This window comes from Netta rufina, assembly GCF_964035555.1.
Source record: "Netta rufina genome assembly, chromosome: 1".
Lineage (NCBI taxonomy): Eukaryota > Metazoa > Chordata > Aves > Anseriformes > Anatidae > Netta > Netta rufina.
In genome coordinates, this window is record NC_140123.1 from 203094652 (window position 1) to 203114509 (window position 19858).

The window sequence follows — 19858 nt, forward strand, 5'->3', positions numbered from 1 at the left end:
TGTATCCCATTGTATCCCATCCCATCCCATCATAGAAAACACGCACACCTGCAGTTAGCTCCCTGGAACTGTTGCAAAGCTAAACAATCCCTATTAAAACCCTCAATCAGCAAACAGCTTCCTTGCAAAGCAAGGAAAAAAATCCTTTTTATTTTTTTTTCTTGCAGTGGAAAATAAAAACGACCCCCCCCAGATCCCATGACGCGGCGGCAGGCACTCCCCAGCCGCAGGCAGGCGAGCGGGGTGCCGGCTGCGTTGCATACAGCATGCTGCATTGTGTAGGTTTGCCCACAGTTTATTTAATCCCTCGCACGTATCAGACGCATTCCTGAGCCATCAATCAGAGCTGAGTCAGCCAGCGTGACTGCTCTTCTTCTTCTTTTTTTTTTTTTTTTTTTAATGGCAATCACAAGTTCTCCAGGCTTGCTTGCTGGCAGCGAGCTTGGGGTTTATTTATTTAATTTAATGAAAACAGAACCCGGCGAAATGACAAGGACGCGGCTGCGAGCAGGGCAATGTTCCCGCTGTCAGGAGTGACCTTTAAATCCGCCCTGCCTCAAGGAACGTCTGCCATGGTGCAAAATGTGTCGTGCAAAAAAATAAATAAATAAAACAAAAGGATGCTGCGGGGATGGCTCTGAACGGTGTCCCCTTGCCCCGGCACAGATGGTGTGACACAATCCCCATCCTGCCCCTGCATGTTGAATAAGGAGCAAAGGTTTTTTGTGGGGCACGTTTTCTTGCAGGAGAGCCTTAGAAATGCTGCCCAGGAGGCAAAAGCTTTCTCTCCCTGCAAGGACAAGGTTATTGTGGCTTCCAAAAACCCCTGCCTGCCCAGGGATGCGGGGAGCAGCGCTGCTGTTGTGTCTACATGCAACCTCAGCCTGCTGCAGCCTTCGGTCTGTGCATATGGTGGGTGCAAGGCCACGCTCCCTGCCCTGAAATAAAGCACAAACATTTTGTCCTTGCTTGGCTGGGGAGGCCAGGAGGTTGCTGGAGATGCAAAATAAAAAGGGCTGTGTGGTTTCTGGCTTTCCTGGCGAGCACGGGTGCACCGCGCCACTTGGCTGTTTGCAAGGATGAGCATCAGCACTTCCCCTATCTGCACTTATACCTAGGAAAAAGTTTTGCAGCTGTCTTAATCAAGCTTAAAATCCTACAGAACAATGGGGCCAAGGGCAGAAGGCAGACAGTCCCTGCATGTCACAGCAAGGCTTGGTCCAAAAAGGCTCCTCCTACTCCAAAACCCCAGGGAAGATGAGATCAGGGGTTGCAGTTGGTTACCTATCACTAGCCAGCTACCCCGTGGCCTGCACATACAGGTGGTTTTTCTGCTCTTTCATCCCCAGACAGGCCATCAGAAGCACAGCTGCTTGAGGACATCGAGCTTTTGACCACACAGGAAAGATCAACCCAAATGCGCTCCAGAGCATCAGATCCAAATTACACCACTCCCTGAGACTCCTGTGCCACTTCTGCTTTGAAGCCAGGAAAAAAAATAAATAAAACATACACGCACACACAAAAATTCTCTTTACATGGAATTTGACAGGTTCACTGCCAGGTGACATCTAATGCTCTCCTGCCTTGGGGACAAAGGCAGCCATGACCTCACAGGGCAGCTCCAAATCATTTTGAGCAGGTATTTGGTTTCAAGAATCGCACCAGGTTTGAATAAATGGCTAAGCTAAGGCAAAGACTCAGGCAGAGTATAGCTCTGCACATAACCTTGGACTCCCTCTTATAGAAATGAGGGATGCAGTGGATAGGGCTTGAGGCACATGCACTTGCCCTAAATAGTGTTGGCACTTGGCTGGATGAAACATTATTACAGGTGGAATTTAGGGTCTCTTCATTAACCATAACAGGAGACACAAAATTGCGGGGATGGGGCTAGAATAAAAGGGCCAGGCCCTGGGATCCAAATGGTTTCTCTCCATTGACCCTTATAAAACCTGCTGAGGGGCTGAGAGGTTTATAGGACACAGGGCCAAAGCAGTCCCCATATGTGCAAGGCAGGATGGCAATGCACGTGGTCACCCTCAGGGCCCCCACGCTGCAGGGGAGGTGCCCGAGGGCATAATTCCAAAGCAAGGGAAGAGCCAGTCATCCATTTTTCAACAAGATATTTTATTGGTCCAGCAACTGCAAAATATACAAATTTCTGAAAGGCATACCCTGTTTTTAAGCTGGCACAGCTTTGTATCAGGCAATTATTCCAGATGTATATACAGAACAGTTAACATAGTACACACACAAAAAAAAAATCCCAAGTAACTACCCTTCTCTCCAAGCTCTGCAGTATACATTAAATAAATAAAATGCGTTTCGCTATCAAAAAAATAATAAAAAAAATAAATTCAAGTATCACAAAGGAAAACAAAACAAAAAAAAAAAGGGGCGGGGGGAAAACTATTGGTGTGGTTCGACAAGTCCCCTCTGGCCACCCTCCTTGGCTGCAGTATCCCTGCCTGGCCCTGGCTCTGTTAGCCAAAACTCAATGGGACAGGGGTGACACTGTCCTGCCACCTACCCCCAAGCAAGAGAGGACCACTCTGCTGCTCCCTCTTGATGGGGGTAAAAAAAAAAAAAAAAAAAAGACGTCAAAAAAAAAATAACCAGACCAGGTTTTATCTTTTTGTGGGACTAAGACTTTTAGTATTTCCAGAAGAAGAAATAGTTTAAGGGTGTTCTTTTTCTCCAGATTTTATATATAAATTTATATACGTACACGCACACAAATACATGCCAGAACATCTGCAGAATTACACGCTTACAGGATTGATCAGGGGCAGCCAGACGTCATGTTTGCGTTTGCCAGCTTATCTTTTGGTAGCAGGAGGAGAAAGATAACTCCCCAGGAAACAGGCTACAAGGGCCAGCGAGACACCCTCCTCAGGCACTCGTCTCTCAAAGTCAGGGAAACCAAAAGGGCAGGCGTCAACCCAACGTGCGTACAGGACTCTGCTTTAATGCAGTTTAAAAAAAAAAAAGGGGGGGGGGGAAGTGTTTTTGTTTCATCTGTACAGGAATATACATGTATGGACACACACACGCAGGCAGGGCACCGCCAGGACGGGCTCCTGGGGTCAGATAGGGACCGAGCACGGTCCCAGCCCCATCCCACTGTTGAGCCCATGCAACACGTTTTTTGCTGCATGAGACTGAAGTGCTAGGCACAGCGGTTTGCCTTTTCCCAAAGGGCAAACAGACCACCCCCCACCTCAAAAAAATATATATATTATCAAAAAGTAAAAAAGAAAATCACTTTCCCCTACACCTCTCAGCTCCTGTCTGCAGGGATGTTTTTTCCTACCCAGGGGAGAGGAGGAAGCCAAAGGAGCGGTAAAACCAAAGGGCTGCCCATCTCCAGTCCCCCCCAAAAAAGGGGATGAAGGACAACTTGACCACCTTCACCTCATGCCTCCAGCTCACTCGTGCAGGGGAAAAAGCACAAGACAGGGATGAAGAAAATGCAATACGTAGGACGGGGCAGGGAACCACAGATATTTGCACAAAGCAGTAGTGGTTAAATCGTCCTTTCTAACTGCTGGCTCGCAGCCTAGGCTGGGCTGCCAAGAAGGGTTCTTGTATCTCAAACCACCAGGAAGGTGGTTTGAAGGGCTGAAGGAACCCAAGCCAGGACTTTGCCCCATTTTCCCCTGCACACATGCACACACGCACACCTCAGAAGCCATAACTACTGCTTTTATGTAGTCCCAGCTTCCCAGCACGCAAAAGGATGAAAAAAAAAAAAAAAAGTTGCCTGTATTCAGGCTTCCCCCATTTAGAGGCACAGCTTAAAAAAAAATAATAAAAGAAATAAAATAGTTAGCTCCTGCCACAAATAAAGTGCAAAAACCAAGCGGTTTCTATATATACACATATACCCACACACACACGTGTGCATGTATATAGATTAAATTAAAAAAAAAAAAAAAAAAGAGTCTCTTCTCGTGGCTTTTTGCAGACACACAGGGACTCCTGGGAGCTGGCCAGACCTCCAACCACCTCCATCCAAGAGACCTGCAGGCCTGCAAAACACGTCCAGCTCAGCCCAGCCACCTACCTCCTGCAGCACTGCAGGGATTATCACCCCCTACGTCTCCTTCCTTCGAGCCAGAGGAAAGAGGAGGCCAATTACCAGCACATCACCTCAACTGGCACTCAGTCCCCTTGCCAAAAAAATCAAAACACACCAGAACTCGGAGCAGCCCTAAGGGCTGGGGTCTGCCCAAGCCAGCATCAGTGTGGTTCCCCCTCTATGCTACAAGCAGCTCACGGCCAGTTTCAGCAGCAGATTTATATTCTCTGCAAACCCCTTCAAGGTATATCTGTTGACATGTGGGGTTTTCTATATATTTTTTTTGTTATTATTATTTTTTTGGTTAAAACCAGCAGCTCTTGTGCACCTCAACGAGGTATGTGGCGGGCTGTAGCTAGTGCGGGTCAAGGACCTCAGCACAGCGCGTTAGGGGCTTCCTTGCCAAATAATTAGTAATAATAATAATAAAAACAAAATCCCCCCACCCCTCTTCCCCCCATTTCTCTGCTAACCCCGCACCATTCACATATATACACTCCACCCCAAGATGGATGGGTACCAATCAGCTATACAAAAGGAGATCAAAACTGCTTACAAAGGAAAATTAAACTCTAGCCTGCGCGCTAGAAGCACTTTACAGCTTGCTATGCTCTAGCAGGACGCCGGAGAGGAGAGCAATGCTGCAAGCCTGGAGACCTGGTGAACCCGGGAGCTTGTCTCCCTCCTCTCCTTCGCTCTCCCGCCTCTCTCCCCCCTTCGGCAGAGCAGTTTGCAGATGAACGGGCGTGGATAGAAACAGCCGAGGGTCGACCTCACCGCAAACGGAGGAGACCGGTTTAATAAGCAAGCTTCAAGAAATGACGATGGGATGGGAGCTGGCGTCGCTGGTGGCCTTGCGACAGCGCTGACGGAGTCACGAGGGCTTCTGTGAGTTGTTCATGTTCTGCAACAAGAGGGGAAGGAGCACGGTTGGGGTGACGCTGGGACCAGACCTCACCCCAGCCAGCGTCTTCTATGTGCACATCGAGAAGGGGACAGAGGCAGTAACAAAGCCACAACACAGGGCACTACAAGAGCATCCACCACGAAAGGAAAGGACACCATCCACCCAAGGAGAAGGGTGGGGAAGAGGTGCACCAACTCACTACCTGCATCCCTCAGCTTTATTATCTGCAGGGTGAGAAGCCGGCAAAGATACCCCTAAAAACCAAGCTACACCTGGAGCCACTCTTTGGTCCATGCAAGACACGGAGACAGGACACAACAACCCTTCCAGGAGCCCTCTTAGGCATTTCTCCAGCTTCCCTTGGGGCTGGGCAGCATCCCCCCAACCTGCTGGGCGGAGGCCACTGTTTGCTCATCCTCAGCACTGCCCCAAAAAGGCAGCTCAGGACAGAGCAGCGACAGTGCCAAGGAGTTGACGTGGCCACCAGCCACCACCAGTAGTGGAAAGGCTGGAGCAACGCTCACCCATGACATCCTGCAGGCACCAGAGCTGCTTCGAGCACAGCCCTGCTGCCACCACTGTGTCAGGAACATACACCACAAACCCAGAGACACCCAGCAAAACATCAGCCCCCAGAGGAGAGCATCCACCAGGAGACACCCAAAGAGTTGACCACCACCACAAAGACATTTCCCAATTCACAGAACTACACAAAAAGGTCAGAGGGAAAGGGACTAGAAAACAGCTAGAAAGGTTTCTCAGCATTTTTAATCTCTTACTACCTAAGCTGCCTCTTACAAGCACCAACAACTGTGGCCAGGCTACGAGAGGTAGAGTGGGACAAGCTGGTCTGCATTATCTAAGGAGACAGGGTGAGGGTTAGGAAAAGCCACATGCACCCAACAGCCATTTACCTTGGAAATATTAGTAAAGAGAAAACTTTGAGAAAGTGACAAACGGGTCGTCTTTAAGCATGAAAAGTGAAGGGAAGAAGAAGGGAGGGGATAGGAGAGACTTTTAATCGGGTTGTCGTTACAAAGTGCACTTTGGATCACAAACCAAGCAAAAGGAGAAGAAATCATCACAGCAGTTAGTCCTGCAAACCCAAACCAGCTCAACCCCACAGTCAGGAGGCATGCAGCTGTATTCCTGGTCTCTCCAGTTGTCCCCTTGTTCTTCTGGATGGGGACAAGCCCCCACTGGTGATGGTCAATGCAACAAAGCACCCACTGCCAAGTGCCTCCAAGCAGCACAAACTGGGAAAGGAGGTAACCTCCACCTCCCCTGACCCCATACAGGCTGTAGGGGGACATGGTGGGGGACAGGATACCCATACGAGGTGACAGAAGTGAGGGTGCCACCAAACCTTTGGTCTATGGAGTCTTCCAGGCTCCCTCAAACACAATCCCTGAGCCCCACACGTAGGTGAAGGAAGGCTCCCAGCAGCTGGAGTTGTTCACCTTGCTGCTCCCAACCCACCTAGGATGAGTAAACCATCACCTGCTCCAGCTGAGCTCAGGTCCTAGCACAACCCCATACAGCTGTCCCCAAACTCATGCTTTTCATGTCCCAGCTGGCACCAAGGCATGCAGTGCTTTTACTATTGCAACATGGATGGGGAAAGAGAAGTGGATGGAGGGATGTACAAAAACAAAACCACTTTGCAAGCAACCCAAGAGGACCAGGCACTTCATCCAGGGCTTCTGTGCCTAAGAGCAGCAAGGAGCATGGGCATGCAGGCCATGCTGAGCAACCCAACCTCTACATTCACCCAGGAGCATCAGCATGCTCTTCCCCAGTAAACCCATCAGCAAAGCCAAGTCTGACTTTTCTAACATCATTTTTTTGGGGAATAGGGAAGAAACACGAGGTTCACCAGTTACACACAAGCAGCACCAGTTCATAGCAAATTCCTTCACCTTCAGCCCACAAAATTAACCAGGATAAGGATGCACATAGGCTGATCTAAACCACAGATGACAAAGAGACCCCTGGGCACAACGCCAGCCTCAGCATCTCCCTGGTCTTTAGGAAGACATTTGAGCACATTTTCTAGTGGCTGATTCTTTCTTAACTCAGTGATGTATCATGAAATCAGTCCAAAAGCTTCTGGATATGTCCAAAGCAATCTTGTCCCTAGCACACAGGGATCTAACAGCACTGAGTTTAAGTGTCAAAGCCTCAATTAATCCTAATCCTAATTAGAGCATTACATGTCGAAGGCATCTTGCCTTCTTAATAGAGCTAGATGAGGAGCACATCCTTGTGTCTACTCTGCCCAAGTTGTCTGGGCTGCTGAGCTGGCTGCTCCCAAAATCCAGGTTGGCAGAACTACAGATGCCAGGACCCAGGATCAGCCCAACTCTCCAAAAACACATTCCTGCTCCCACACAGGTGATAAAAGCCTGCTGGGAGCTGAGGTCAGAGCCTTCCCCAGGAATCTCTCTGGTGCCATCGCTCACAGACACAACTCAGCCCCCAGGAAGGACAGACCACTGGGGTCTATCACCTACGTTACAAAGCGCTGCCACAGAGAACTCCAGGAAAACCCAACGGCATCTCCCATCCAGTGACTACTCAGGGAGGAGGCAGGAATTTAGGCAGCATCTGCAAGTGATAGTTCGCTGTGTTTCCCCAACGAAATTGGGGCATTTAGTCAAGGTAGGATACTCATGGTTTGGACAAAACATCACCCGCAGTCCCCTCTTTATCACTCCCAAGACACACCCAAATCCCACACTTAGAAATATCATCTCCAAGAAAACCATGCTCCAGCTGGGTTTCACAGCAACTACAAAATAACCAATGGCAAGAAAACACGGGAAGAGGGTAGGAGGGGAATAAGACGCAAGAAGATACTTACAGGCATGCCTTTCCTAGTAAAGGCTGTAGAGAGACAGAGAGAACGGAAAGAGAGGTGTCAGTAACGCCGCAGGAGACAGGACACAGGACAGTGGGCGGCAGCAAGGGGCACCCGAGCACTTCTAAACCCCAAAGCAAAGAAGGGCTTTTGGCAAGACTTGGCCAGCCCAAGCAGAGCTCCAAGAGATGAAGGAGCCAGCTGGGGTGGCAAGGTTTGTGCAAAGCAGAGCAGTGGTTGGCGCACGGCACCCTTCCTAATCCCACTTGGGGCGAGCAGACACCAGGTAACACGAAAAGCAGGCAGCAAGAGCCAACAAGCAGCCAGGGGGGACAGGCAGCACAGCAAAGGGGTTCATGAGCGTCTCTGATAGCACCCCAACTCCATGACCAAAGGTTTTTGCTCCTGGAGAAGCATGTGCCAAGGAAAGTCTTTTTCTTCATGCTTTCCCAGTGGGTGAGAGAGGACACAAAAGCAAGAGGGCAGCAAAAAAAAAAATTTTCACCCAGGGCTGCACAAGGCAACTGGGTTCACCGCGCCTCATGCATCAAAGAGGCTTCTACTTGGTTTTGGTCTGTTTTGCCTATTGCTCTGGGAGGGAAGAGAGACCTGCAGGCAAAGAAGGGTCCTCATAGCATCTTCAAGGAAGCCCAAGAACCCTGGCCTTATCGCAATGCCCAGGTCTACAGTGGAGCAGAGCACATCCCGGAGGAAGGCACAAGACATTCAGTCTAGAGAAGTGGCTCCCATCTGGACATGGACCTGGGCAACCCGCTGTATTTTGTCCAGCCTGAGCAGGACCTGGACCAGATGACCCCCAGAGGTCCTCCTCCAGCCTCAACCATTATCCTGTGACACGGCGATGTCAAATGGGGGACACGGAGGCAATTCCTAAATTAATGCAGTTGCTCAGTTCAGCCCAGAGCTTTGGGGTTTTCTGAGGCCCTCAAAAACCACGAGAGGGCCGACAGCCACCCTTCACTGGGTGCTCCTGAAACCAACACGATGCAGGAGGACAGCAGCCACGGGAGAAGCGGGGAGAGAGCATCTCAGAGACAGCAGCACAGGATGCGGCAAGTGCAAGCCGTTCCCCAGCTTCAGGAGCGACAGGAGGAGGACAACAAACAATAAACAACGAGAACAACAACAAAACAAAACAAAAAAAAGAGTTCAACTAACTTGTCCCGGCAGCTGCGTGGGCACTTCCTGAGGAACACAGCCTGGCAGGGCGGAAGAAACAGCCACATGCTCCTCAAAGCTGTTGATGCGAGGTTTTTTGGTGGGCTCTGGGCTTGCTAGAGGGGTAACGCTATTACGTCTCATGAGCGGGTTAGGTCCCTTCTTTGCTTCCTAAATTAGAGTGAGAAAAAGAAAAAAAAAGTAAATAAAAATAAAATAAAAAAAGGGAAGAAGGCGACAGTTATAAAGAAAAAAAGAAGCAGATTGTTTGTTGTTTTTTTTTTTTCCTTAAAGCAGCCTCTGCTTTTCCCCCACAATTGCTGTCGACGTGCAAAGGATTAGTTGGATGCATTGAAAGGTTCTGGACACCGAAAAAAAGGAAACTGATGCAAAACGTTCAAGAGCACTGTGTGATTTCCCAAGGATGGGAGGAAATGGGAGGCCCTGCACTCAGAAATGAGACAGAATTTCTCCTCATTTGAGCCTTTGATCACAAAAAAAGGTAAATAGGTATTACAAAGCGCAGTAGTAATCAACAGCCACGATTTCACACGCCAGAGACGTGCCCATTGGTCTATTCCTCAGAGGTAGCCCCTCTGCCCCAGGGCATGAAAGCAAGAAGAAGAAAGAAGAGCGAGCCCAGGCTGATAAGAAAGACTGGGGAAGTTGCACAGAGCAGCCAGCGAGGGTCAGCACCAAGCTCCAACTCAAGCCAGGTGGGATGGAGGGGCAGCTCCTGCACAGCCGAGCAGAGGAACCCAAGCACTTTGCACGTGCCTCACTCCGTGCCCACCGTTCCACGCAGCCCCCTAGCCACCCCCAGCCATGGCAGTGGACGAGGGCATCAATGGCCCTGACACACCACGAGGAAGGATTGGATTCACCCCTGAAGATGTGGCCCAAAAGGGGATGGATCTGACCATCCAACAAGCGGCTGGGACCCACCACCGCTACATGCAAGTTGGGAAGTTGGACATGGGGTCCCCTTCCTCTTCAGCCCCAACACCAGGCTGGCATCCCCTTGATCTGGCCTCTGAGCTCCTCATGGAGCACCCAGACCAGACCTTATGGGGTTTTTCCTCTGTGCAAGGGGTCTTTTCCCCCCAGCACCCTACAGAACAGCATTCTGGTAGCCACATGGAGCCGTGGGCATGCCAGGAAAAAACAGAGGATGGAGATGTTGGATGAGCCACTGAGCTTGGGCTCTGCCAACCAGCTAGGACACCTGGGAGAAGCCACCTTCTCCATCCAGTAGTCCATTCCCTCTTTGGGCAAGCAGATGATTGCAAAGGCGAAAGTCAGAGCCCAGGAAAGACCCGTCCCTGGGTGAACTTTCATCTGAGCAAGCACACTGGGAAGCAGGCACATGCAAGAGTAATTTTCCCTTGGAAAACCCTTGATTGGCCACATCTCTGCAGAGCAAGAACCCCTGTGATGCTCCAGGGGCACTTCCAAGCAATTGACTGTGCAATAATCTCCCCATGCCCACCCTGGGCATCCTCACTGCCTGGTGACCATAGGGGAAAGAAAGGAGACACCAGGGAATGGCTGAGGAAGAGCAGCACTCACCTCTGGCCTCTCCCTGTGAGTGTTAACGGCTTCGATGTTCAGAGAGATGGATTCCACCCGGCAGCCTGCAGAAGGGAGCACAGGGAGATGGAGAGGCTGTCAGAAAAGCCAAGAGGTGCAGGATGCTCAACCCCAGAGCCCTGCCCATCTCCCAGAGGAGGCACAAGTCTAACACCCAGGCACATCAAGGTGAAATGCCACACTTACCATAGGCCACTGGGGTCAGCTTCAACACTGTGTGAAGAGGACACTTCAGGTAGGGCATTTCATCTACAGAGAAAGCAAAGCAGGAAGGTTACCCCATCCCCTCTCCAAAAGCAGATTCGGACATCTTCCTCAACACCTAAAGCTATCCCATACCAAAGGAATATATTTTCCAGTCCCTGCATGGACAGGAACCCCTATTTCATCTCTTCAGAGCTCCATCTGTCATCCCTTCTCCAGCAGGATCAACCCCCCCACACCCAGGGTTGTGGAGCTCACCTGCACTTTTGTCCAAGAAGTAAGCAAGGAGACAGCGCATGACCGCCTGGTGACAGATCACAAGGACGTTCTCTTGTCTCTCCAGCTCCATGATGACCGGCTCCAGGCGCTGCACCAGATCTTGGTAGGACTGGGACAGAAGAAGGGCAGGGAGATAAGCACAGAGCCAGGAAAACAAGGACCTTACGAAGAACAATAGGCATTGTCTTGGTCCATCTATTATTTTCATGCTTCTGACTAAACTAAACCAACAACAAGGGATTTGAAGGGTTTCAAAAAGCACCACAACAGGCACCCAGAAGGAACCCCATACACTTAGAGTCGGTGCTGGCCATTCCCTGACATTCTTTTGTTAGGCGTGCTGGCATTGGTATGTCTCCAAACATTTACATTTCCCAAATGTCAATGTGCAGGACTTTTAATTTGGTGCTAAAAAGCCCAGTTCACTACCTAAAGCATCACCCAAGACTGACGTCAGTTCCCACCTCAGTGTGTCACACCTTGAAATCAGGTCGTGTTCCCCATGCCAGAAGCAAACAGAGATATCAACATCAGCCCACAGCAAATGACGCAGAGAGCAGGGGCTGAAATTACTAATTTGGAAGTGGAAGAAAGGGAAAAACCTCAGCACCACAAGACCGAGTGTGGACCTAATGACGGAGGCTAGACTAGGAGGCCTTTGGACTTTCCCAGATAATTGACTATGAAGTCATTTGGCCTGTTTGCTAAGTGCGCTTTTTAATGTGATCTTCATACACCATATTACAAGAGCTAAAAGCAAAAGTTAACAGGAGCCCTGACCCTTTCTTAGTTCTTGCTTCTTGGAGCATCTGCTTTCTCCTCTACTCTCCTGTCCTCTATGCCCAAGTAGCATGAAAACAAATCGGTCATGTTCAAATAACAGCCATGTCTCTGGAGGCCTACCTCTCCAGAAGGATAGCGGTAGTAATATTTATCCTGATCGCGTAAAACAAATTCCTCTGGATGCTGTTCCCTGATTTCTTCATAGGTCATTTCTTCACACACACCCTGCAAGAACAGGACATCCAAGAGGTTATGGGCCTAGCTGAAATCAAAAGTAATCAGCACCCCTAATATGCAAACCCTTCTCCAAGGCATTTGTCTTTAATCCTTAGAAAGATCAGATACAGGGCAGGTCCAAGCAAATGTCATCTTATCCTACTTATTCCAGCCAACATCCTGGAGGTTCTGCATAAGGTACATTTCCAATGCCAAGTTGTGATTACTAGAGCAGGAAAAGTACTATTCCCCCTCAGAAGGAAAATCTCCCCATAAAAGATGAGATCTAGGCACGAGTAAGGGGCCAGAGCTATCACCCCCTCTGCCAACCCACGACCACCACAATCCAGCCTTCCCTACTGCAACCAACGGTACTTACAGCATCGATTTCATTGAGAGCCTTCCACTGCTCATAGGGCAGCTGGAGTGCTTCTGCTGTTTGGATTGTTCTCTTCAGTTGGCTGGTCCAGACTTTGAGGTCTTTTAGGTTCTGCTCCTCGACAAATTTGTTCAGTGCCAGCGCAAACTGTAGGACACAAAGAAGAGGTTGACTTCTGATCCACAGCCTCCCAATGGGCCTTCCTCCCTGTGTCCTAGCAAGTCTTCCCCAGGACCTCTTTTGCCTTTTGTAGGCAGATGTATTGGCCTTCTGCTCTAAGGTGAAGAGCAGCCTCACACACCATTTTTTCCCCAAAAGCTACAAGGGACATGCAGACAGAAAGAATAGCAAGAACTGCAGCCTAATATGATTGAGTAGTATCCGAGAAGCCCCATCACAATCTGGCCTCTCCTATGATGATGTGAAAGATCCTAGACCATCCTTAACCACAGCTACCACAGCTTTTTTTTTTTTTTTGTCAAAGAGCTAACTGGATGTATTCTGTAGTTCTTGATTATAGTAACACCTTAGTTGACTTGATTTGGACTTCAGAATGGTGATAAAAAGCCAAAATAGATATTAACCCTTCCTGGAGCAACTCCCTTGACTACGTCCATGAAGCAAAGTGAAGGCACCCTTGGAGATGACTAGCTCACCCAAAGGGTGGCAGCAGTCCTCCCACATCCCACTCTACCTGTGTTAGGGCTGAACCCACCCAAACAATGAAAATATTTTCTCCTAAAGAGGTCTGCAGACCAGCCTCTATCAACTCCTAACTGCACAGCAGTGGCTGCAGTCTTGTTTTGAGGCCATGCTCAACCCCAAATTTAACCAGCCCCATGGACAGATCCTCTAAGTACCCAAGGTGACATCAAATATACACTTAGGCCAACATACAGCATCTCCTACAGCCACATCACTTACAGAGCCACAGGGGAATATTCCTTCCCCTTACCTTCTTGCCCCTGTTGGAGAGGCCCGAGTCACCGCCAATCTTCCCTTTGAGATTGAACTCACTCTCGCCGTGCCGACACAGGTAAATGGTGCGGGGCTGGACATGGATGTTCATCAGGTAGTAAACGATCCTGCTCTGGATGTGATCCTGGACCCTGTTGACCAGGAACCGCCGGCCAACATCGATGACTTTGATGAGAGAAAGCTCCCTAGGGAAAGCACCACAAGGATGAGGGGGATGCCAGTGGGGAAAGCAGAAAACCACACACGACCCCCACAAAACAGCCTGGTGAGGTATCTCAGTCAATATAATCACCCAGCTAAAAGGATTTCCTGCAGGCTATTTTCAACAAGAAGCCGATAGGCAACGGCAATTCACAGAGAGCTAAGTAACACCAGTGTAATCGCCCTTCCTCCCTGCAGCAGTAAGAGGATTAAACCTAGCAGGGAGCACGTTCCACCCCAGGACAGCGCTCAGCTGGCCCAGGATTATCTGCGCAGGACACACAGATGCATTTGTGAGCAGTGGAGAGGCTGGGAGGCAACACGTTGCAGCCTACATGATCATGCAGGACAGCAAAGGTGAAAACCACAGGGCCTGCTCAGCCTTGAGTCTATCTAAGCATTCCCTTCAATTGGGACGGTGACAAAAACACCCCAGAAACCAACACAAGTGGATCCACAAGAGCTTGTGAAGGTTTTAGTGCCTGGCTTCCTGTCAGAGGGTTGGAGAAAACTGTATTGAATATTCAAGGAAGAGGCCCGAATTTACAGCAAGGCTTGGCCATATGTTACTCCAGCACGGTCACGTACTTGAACACAAAGTGAAATACAACCCCATACTTCATTACCCCTCTCCAGGCAAACAAAAGGCATTCAAGGCCAGCCCAATCCGAGATCAGGAAAGTTTCTTACCGGTCATAGTCATCAGGGTCAAGTGGCTGGTAGCTGGCCTGGTAACAATTGATTCTCTTCATAAAGTCCTCCATGGCATCGGTCGAATTACAGTCCCGATAATCAGGGCTGGACAGTTTTACTTCCTGCAGCAGGGGAGAAAACACACCAAAAGGAGTGGTTAGGAAGCTTTCCAGGCAGGTAGGGAAGGCTGCTGCCCCATCTGAGGCTATGGGCACAGCAGGGATTCAACAGTCAGACCATGCTAATCTCAAAGCCCTGCCAAGATCCAGCTGTTGGCTGAGCCATTTTACAGCCATCGCTTATTATAAGAAAGAAAAGAAGCGAACAAGACCCAAAGTGGGCCATAGAAATATCCAGAACTCATACAGAGTTCTGCCTGAACTACTCTAACAGGTGGTCCTGAAGATTTGGTTTTGAGCAGCAGCATTACACATCAGTAACCTCCCGAACAGCACTGAAACCATTAGGATAACCAACAGGATAACAGCCAAGCAATGTAAGCAGCAGCACCCCAGGTTCACAGCTATTTTCTGCACTGATCCCAGCACGAAAAACACTATTCATCCACAAGCACCCCATGGAGCAAAGATCTACACTGAGATAGTAGTTTTTGTTTTTTTCCTGCCCTTCAAGAACTACTTTCCATCAAAGAGAGGGATTAAATACTGCAAAAATCCAGCTTCAGGGTGTTGCAAAGGAATCATAATAACAGTAAAAAAAAAAAAAAAAAAAGAACTAAACTGAGCATTTTAGTAGGGTCAAGAAAAAGGCAGCATGCAACCACCCTACCAGCCACAGGGCAGAAGCTCCCAGCAGGAGCAGATGCCATGTGCTGACCCCTACCCTGGTGCCCATTGTGGAGCCAGTCCTGGGGGCAGAACAAAACCCAAGGAAAAGCCTCTTGTAGACATTTGATATTGCATGACACATTCCCAGATGCTGTAAAACAACTGGCAAAGTGCAGACCTACAGCTGGAGATACGGCTGGAGCACAGCCCAAGGGAGGAAAGGACACTTGCATTGACATTAATCATACCTAGGTAAGCCAAGTAGCATCCATGTGCCCTAGCCAAGCCCAAATGGCAAAGAAGCATTTCTGCTGGTGGGAAACCAGAGATCCAGAAGCTTCCAAAGGAGCCAGTAAGCAATGTTTTATGCTGCTCCCCCAGCCAAAATCTCAACTAGCGGCAAGAAGCCTCCAAGCTGAGCTTCTATTCTTCTCAAATCAGACCTCAATAGACTCTGTAAAGCTGCATGTGGCTGAAGACACCAAGTCTGACTGCTCTCTGATGGGATTTAAACACTTAACCACACCCATCACTTCCAAAAACAAGGGACATTGGGGTCACTGAAGCAGCCTAAATACACATCCCTCCTTGATATCAACTTAAACATTAACAGCCATGCAGACAGAGTGGAAGGGAGCTGGGGACAGGCCACCACAACTTTTATTTTCACTACCTCCAGTCAGCCCTGGAAAAGCTCCTTTATCATCCCAGGACAAATATGTCATAAAAAAAGATTAAAAAGAAACTCCTAACCCTCAACTGAGTCTGGCAAGACATCAGTTGTCTTCTGATAAGAAACCAATTGGGCACAGGTGGAAAATCCTACACGAGGGAAAACAAAACAAGCTGCTTCCATGCTTACCATAACATTGGTGGCAACTACCGTGGGATCATTGCAGACAGACTCAATGAAGAACACCTGCAAGGCAAAGCAAAGCTCAGCTGAAGACCAGCAATAATGTTTAGGACATCCAACCAGCTCTTGTTCAACCCAGCCTCCTTCCCAGCTTCACTCCCTCCACCCTGCTGCTGTCCTTTCTCCAGGGCTCAGGATCAGGAATGGTTCACGTACTGCTGATCAATCCAGCACTGAAATCCCCCTTACACTGGAGCTTCTTCAGGACAACACCATAATGTATTCTTGATCTTTATTTTTTGCACTATTGTGGACTATGAAACATGGGCAGCAGCCTGATGGTACCAACCTTGAACCCATTTTCTTTGGCAAAGTTTAGGATCATCCCTCTTCTCTCCCGTGTGGTATTGGTGGCATCAAAAACCTTTAAAGAAAAATGTTTGTTATCAACACAGCTGTCTGGTTTCTCACCAAGCCCTTCCTCAACTTAAAACTAGGGGAAGTAGTGGAGATTTCAGAAAAGCTCACACAAGCCACACGCTTTTTTCTCTCACGGAGGGCATTTTGTAACATCCTTCCACACCTCCCAGCTGCCTAATTTCAGGAAACTTTACAAAAATAAAGGGAGAAACAATCAACTCACTAAAATAGCCTGAGAGATTGAGGGAAGACCCCAGAGCATTTACTGATGAAGTGCTGGGGTTTGGGACCACAAAATAGGATGTATGAGAAAGTGTTTTTTTTTTTTTTTTTTTTTTTTTTTAAACTGCTTTCTCAGCTTACGTAAGAGTCACAGCTTCCTCATCACATTTTAAATGCAAAATACAACAGCTGCCAGTGGGGAGGATGCAGATTGCCCAGAGGATCTCAAAAGTGGGATTAGCAAGCAGAGGAAGCACAACCACAGAGCAGGACAGGATTGTTCATCCCCAGCACTGATTTTGCAAAGTCAGAATTTCCCCATTTCTGTGCAAGATCAGGGCCAATGATGCAGCATGGGGACATCAGCACCAGACAAACACTGGGGTGAGCAAGTGGCCCCTTTTCCCACATGTGATTTGCCCTGAGCTGCACTGGAGAAAGCACCTTTAGGACCAGGACTAGTGCCAGCCACCACAGAGGGCATCTCTTACCGCGATCTGGCCAGCCTCCTCCGTCAGGTACTGCTTGACGTCCCTCAGGGCAGCCAGGGCACACTGCCTGCAAGAGAGATGAGAGCCCTGTGGTCCTGATGTCCTCACAATAAGTGGCACACAGACCCCCCCAAAGGTGGTGAGTGACCCCAAACCTGGCCACATTGCTCCCTCCCAGGGACATCTGACACTGATACTACAGAAAAACCAAGTGCCACGCTGCTCTGCAGGGCAGATAAAGAAGTAAAGGCCAAACATCACTGCAGACCTCATGGTGAGCCTGAGCATGGGGTACCCGTGATGGAGGATGCCTTGTGGACCCTGAACCACCAAACCCCAACTGCTCCAAGTTTTCAGCTCTTGGCACCTCTAAATCACCTAAAGACGATCCTTGCACGTGCAAGGAGATCTCCAGCTCCAGCCCAGCCCTTCTGGCATCCCACAACAAGCAGGGTAACCCTGATGCTAACCACGAGCTCCACCACCCTGTTTGGGATACAGGTCCCACGCTTACCTCCGGACTTTCATGGCCTCCTCGTTGTCGGGGCGGAAGAAGTCGTAGGAGCTGTAATGCTTCACCGCCTCGCGGCGATACTCGCCCACGTTGAAAACTGCACGGGAAAGGCAAAGACCATCAAAACCAGGAGCGTGCACCAGCACAGCTCAGCTGCACAGCACCCAAAGATGACATTTTCTACAAACGAAGGAGAAAAATCCTTAGGGATGCTCACCTTTTGTTGGGACGCCGATCCAGTTGAGGTAGCGAGTCAGCTTCTTGGAGATGTAGGTCTTCCCTCGGGCTGGGAGGCCAACCATCACTATCACAGTGGGGGAATTGGCGAGCTGCGGCCCACAGGCTACAAGGGGGAAGAGGAGAAAGCAAAACATCAGCAGCTGTTAATGCACCAGCTCATCTCGTATCAACCCTGCACAGCGCTTGCTTTTGAGCCAGCCTCTTCCAGGTCCTTTGGAAGCTGGAGAAAACCCAAACCCTCTGCTCCCCATGCACCATCATCTCATCATCTCTGCAGCATCTCCTCTGCATCCCACTCTGCTGAGGGTGGACAATCAAGACCCCGAGCAGGGGAACCCACCAACTTATTTTCATGATGAGATCTGCTGAGTACATGCCGGAGCAGGGACAGATGGCTCCGTGAGTCAGCAAGACAAGTGCCCCAGCTCAGCCACCCTGACCCAAATTCAGCCCTGACAGCCAGAGGAGAGCATCCTGATGGCTGCAAAGCAAGAAACCTCTTGCTGTCCCAGGCTCCTCCATGCCTCAGTTTCCCCATTTGCAAGAATCAATGCAAACACAAGCCCTCATCCCTGTGGCTTGGTTGATTCTAAGAAAACCTAAATGATGGCCACAAGCAGCCTGGGCACGTGCCAGGGTATGGGAGACGGCACCACCCAAGGGAAGAAATGCAGCCTTCGGTCAGCTTTTCCACCACCAGCTCAGCAACTCCTGCCCATCTGTCTGCACTCACAGTGTCTCAGACAGTAAGCACCAGTTCCAAATAAAAAAAAAAAAAGAAATCAAAGACTGCTTTCAGAGGCGGCCGCTGCACTGAAACACCAGGTCTGCACTCAGGTCTCCACCCACCAGGAGCAACTTTTCAAAAAAAAACTTTGGTGAGCTTTTAAGCTGATACACATGCAAATGCAAATATTTTTTTTTTTTTTATCCCTGAAGGCAAGCAGGACCCTAACATTAGCCAGCTGCAGAACCATCAACATTTAAAAGAAGATATACAGGAGTGACTTATCCCTTTCTCCCAGGAACCTAAGGCTGGTTACATTTTGTCCTCAAGAGGGTCCTGTGTCAAACAGCTGGAATTAAATCCAGAGCGATGACTTGGCCAGCTAAAGGAAACTCCTCTGATTCCTCTGATTCAACGGAATTGCACAAAATGCAGACAGATCAGCTGCCCAGGTGAGTCGCTTTTCCCCAGAAAATCCTTTAGAAAGTAAACTCCAGGGCGCTGGTTCAACTGGGAGGAAATTGCGCACCGGCAGCATCCTCCTGCCCTGCCTCCCCACATCACCTCCACGCTGACATTCACGTGGCGCTACACATCCCAAAGGCCAAGGCACCGAGCCAAGTGCTTTACATGCAGGAAAGGAAGATCTTAAGGATGCCTAATGGAATTTGGATTAACCACCCACCTCTTATCCCGCCTGGCTTCACGTGCGGGGAGCCTTCCTGGCAAAGGCAGCCAGGAGCAAGCCCCTCCGGGGGATTTCTCATCTCCCCTTCAAGCCGCCGGAGCCTGGAGACCTCATGGGAAAGGAATGCAGGGAGTGAATGGCTGATGGCAGCGCCGTAAAAATGTGGTTTAATTATGGGCTGTCCGACAGCGCGCCCGCCCCAGCTCCCCTGCCTGCCTGCCGTGGGGCAGGTGGGACCAGCGGTGGCAGCAGGATTCAGGGACACGAGAGGCTGCTGGGGGGATTTTTTTCTCAGGGGCAGGCAGACAGATCGAGAGGTATGAAGAGAGAGCACGTGAAGCACGTGGGATCAAGAAAAAAAAAAAAAAAAAAAACTCCATCAGCTAAAGAAACCAAATTAAGGCCATGAGTTACAGTGCCAGAACAGCAAAGAGCCTCTCGTCATCTGCCTGAGTGTCTTGCCAAAGCAGACTCAGCAGACAAGAGATGAGAAAACTCTCCAAAAGGGATTTCTTTCTTCTTAAATATTCTGCATTCCTGAGGCCGGAGCTGCCCTTGC

General features: G+C 49.5%; 1 protein-coding gene across 4 annotated transcripts in view; it reads right to left on the reverse strand.

Annotated features, from left to right (window-relative positions):
- Positions 1–4565: 4565 nt before the first annotated feature.
- Positions 4566–19858, reverse strand: part of PFKFB3 (6-phosphofructo-2-kinase/fructose-2,6-biphosphatase 3) — a 38111-nt gene continuing 22818 nt past the window's right edge. For 2 of the 4 annotated variants that reach the window (XM_084283268.1, XM_084283266.1), the window contains exons 2-16: positions 17862–17987; positions 17645–17741; positions 17131–17197; positions 16347–16421; positions 16004–16060; positions 14351–14475; positions 13437–13644; positions 12482–12628; positions 12007–12111; positions 11083–11212; positions 10807–10869; positions 10600–10664; positions 9031–9201; positions 7855–7877; positions 4566–4988 (exon numbers count right to left, since the gene is read on the reverse strand). In XM_084283268.1, coding sequence (XP_084139394.1) covers positions 4982–4988; positions 7855–7877; positions 9031–9201; positions 10600–10664; positions 10807–10869; positions 11083–11212; positions 12007–12111; positions 12482–12628; positions 13437–13644; positions 14351–14475; positions 16004–16060; positions 16347–16421; positions 17131–17197; positions 17645–17741; positions 17862–17987 — 1466 coding nt within the window. In that variant the 3' untranslated portion in view covers positions 4566–4981. Of the gene's footprint in view, positions 5957–7854; positions 7878–9030; positions 9202–10599; positions 10665–10806; positions 10870–11082; positions 11213–12006; positions 12112–12481; positions 12629–13436; positions 13645–14350; positions 14476–16003; positions 16061–16346; positions 16422–17130; positions 17198–17644; positions 17742–17861; positions 17988–19858 lie in introns of all 4 variants that reach the window. The other 2 variants (XM_084283269.1, XM_084283267.1) reach the window with 2 other exon arrangements.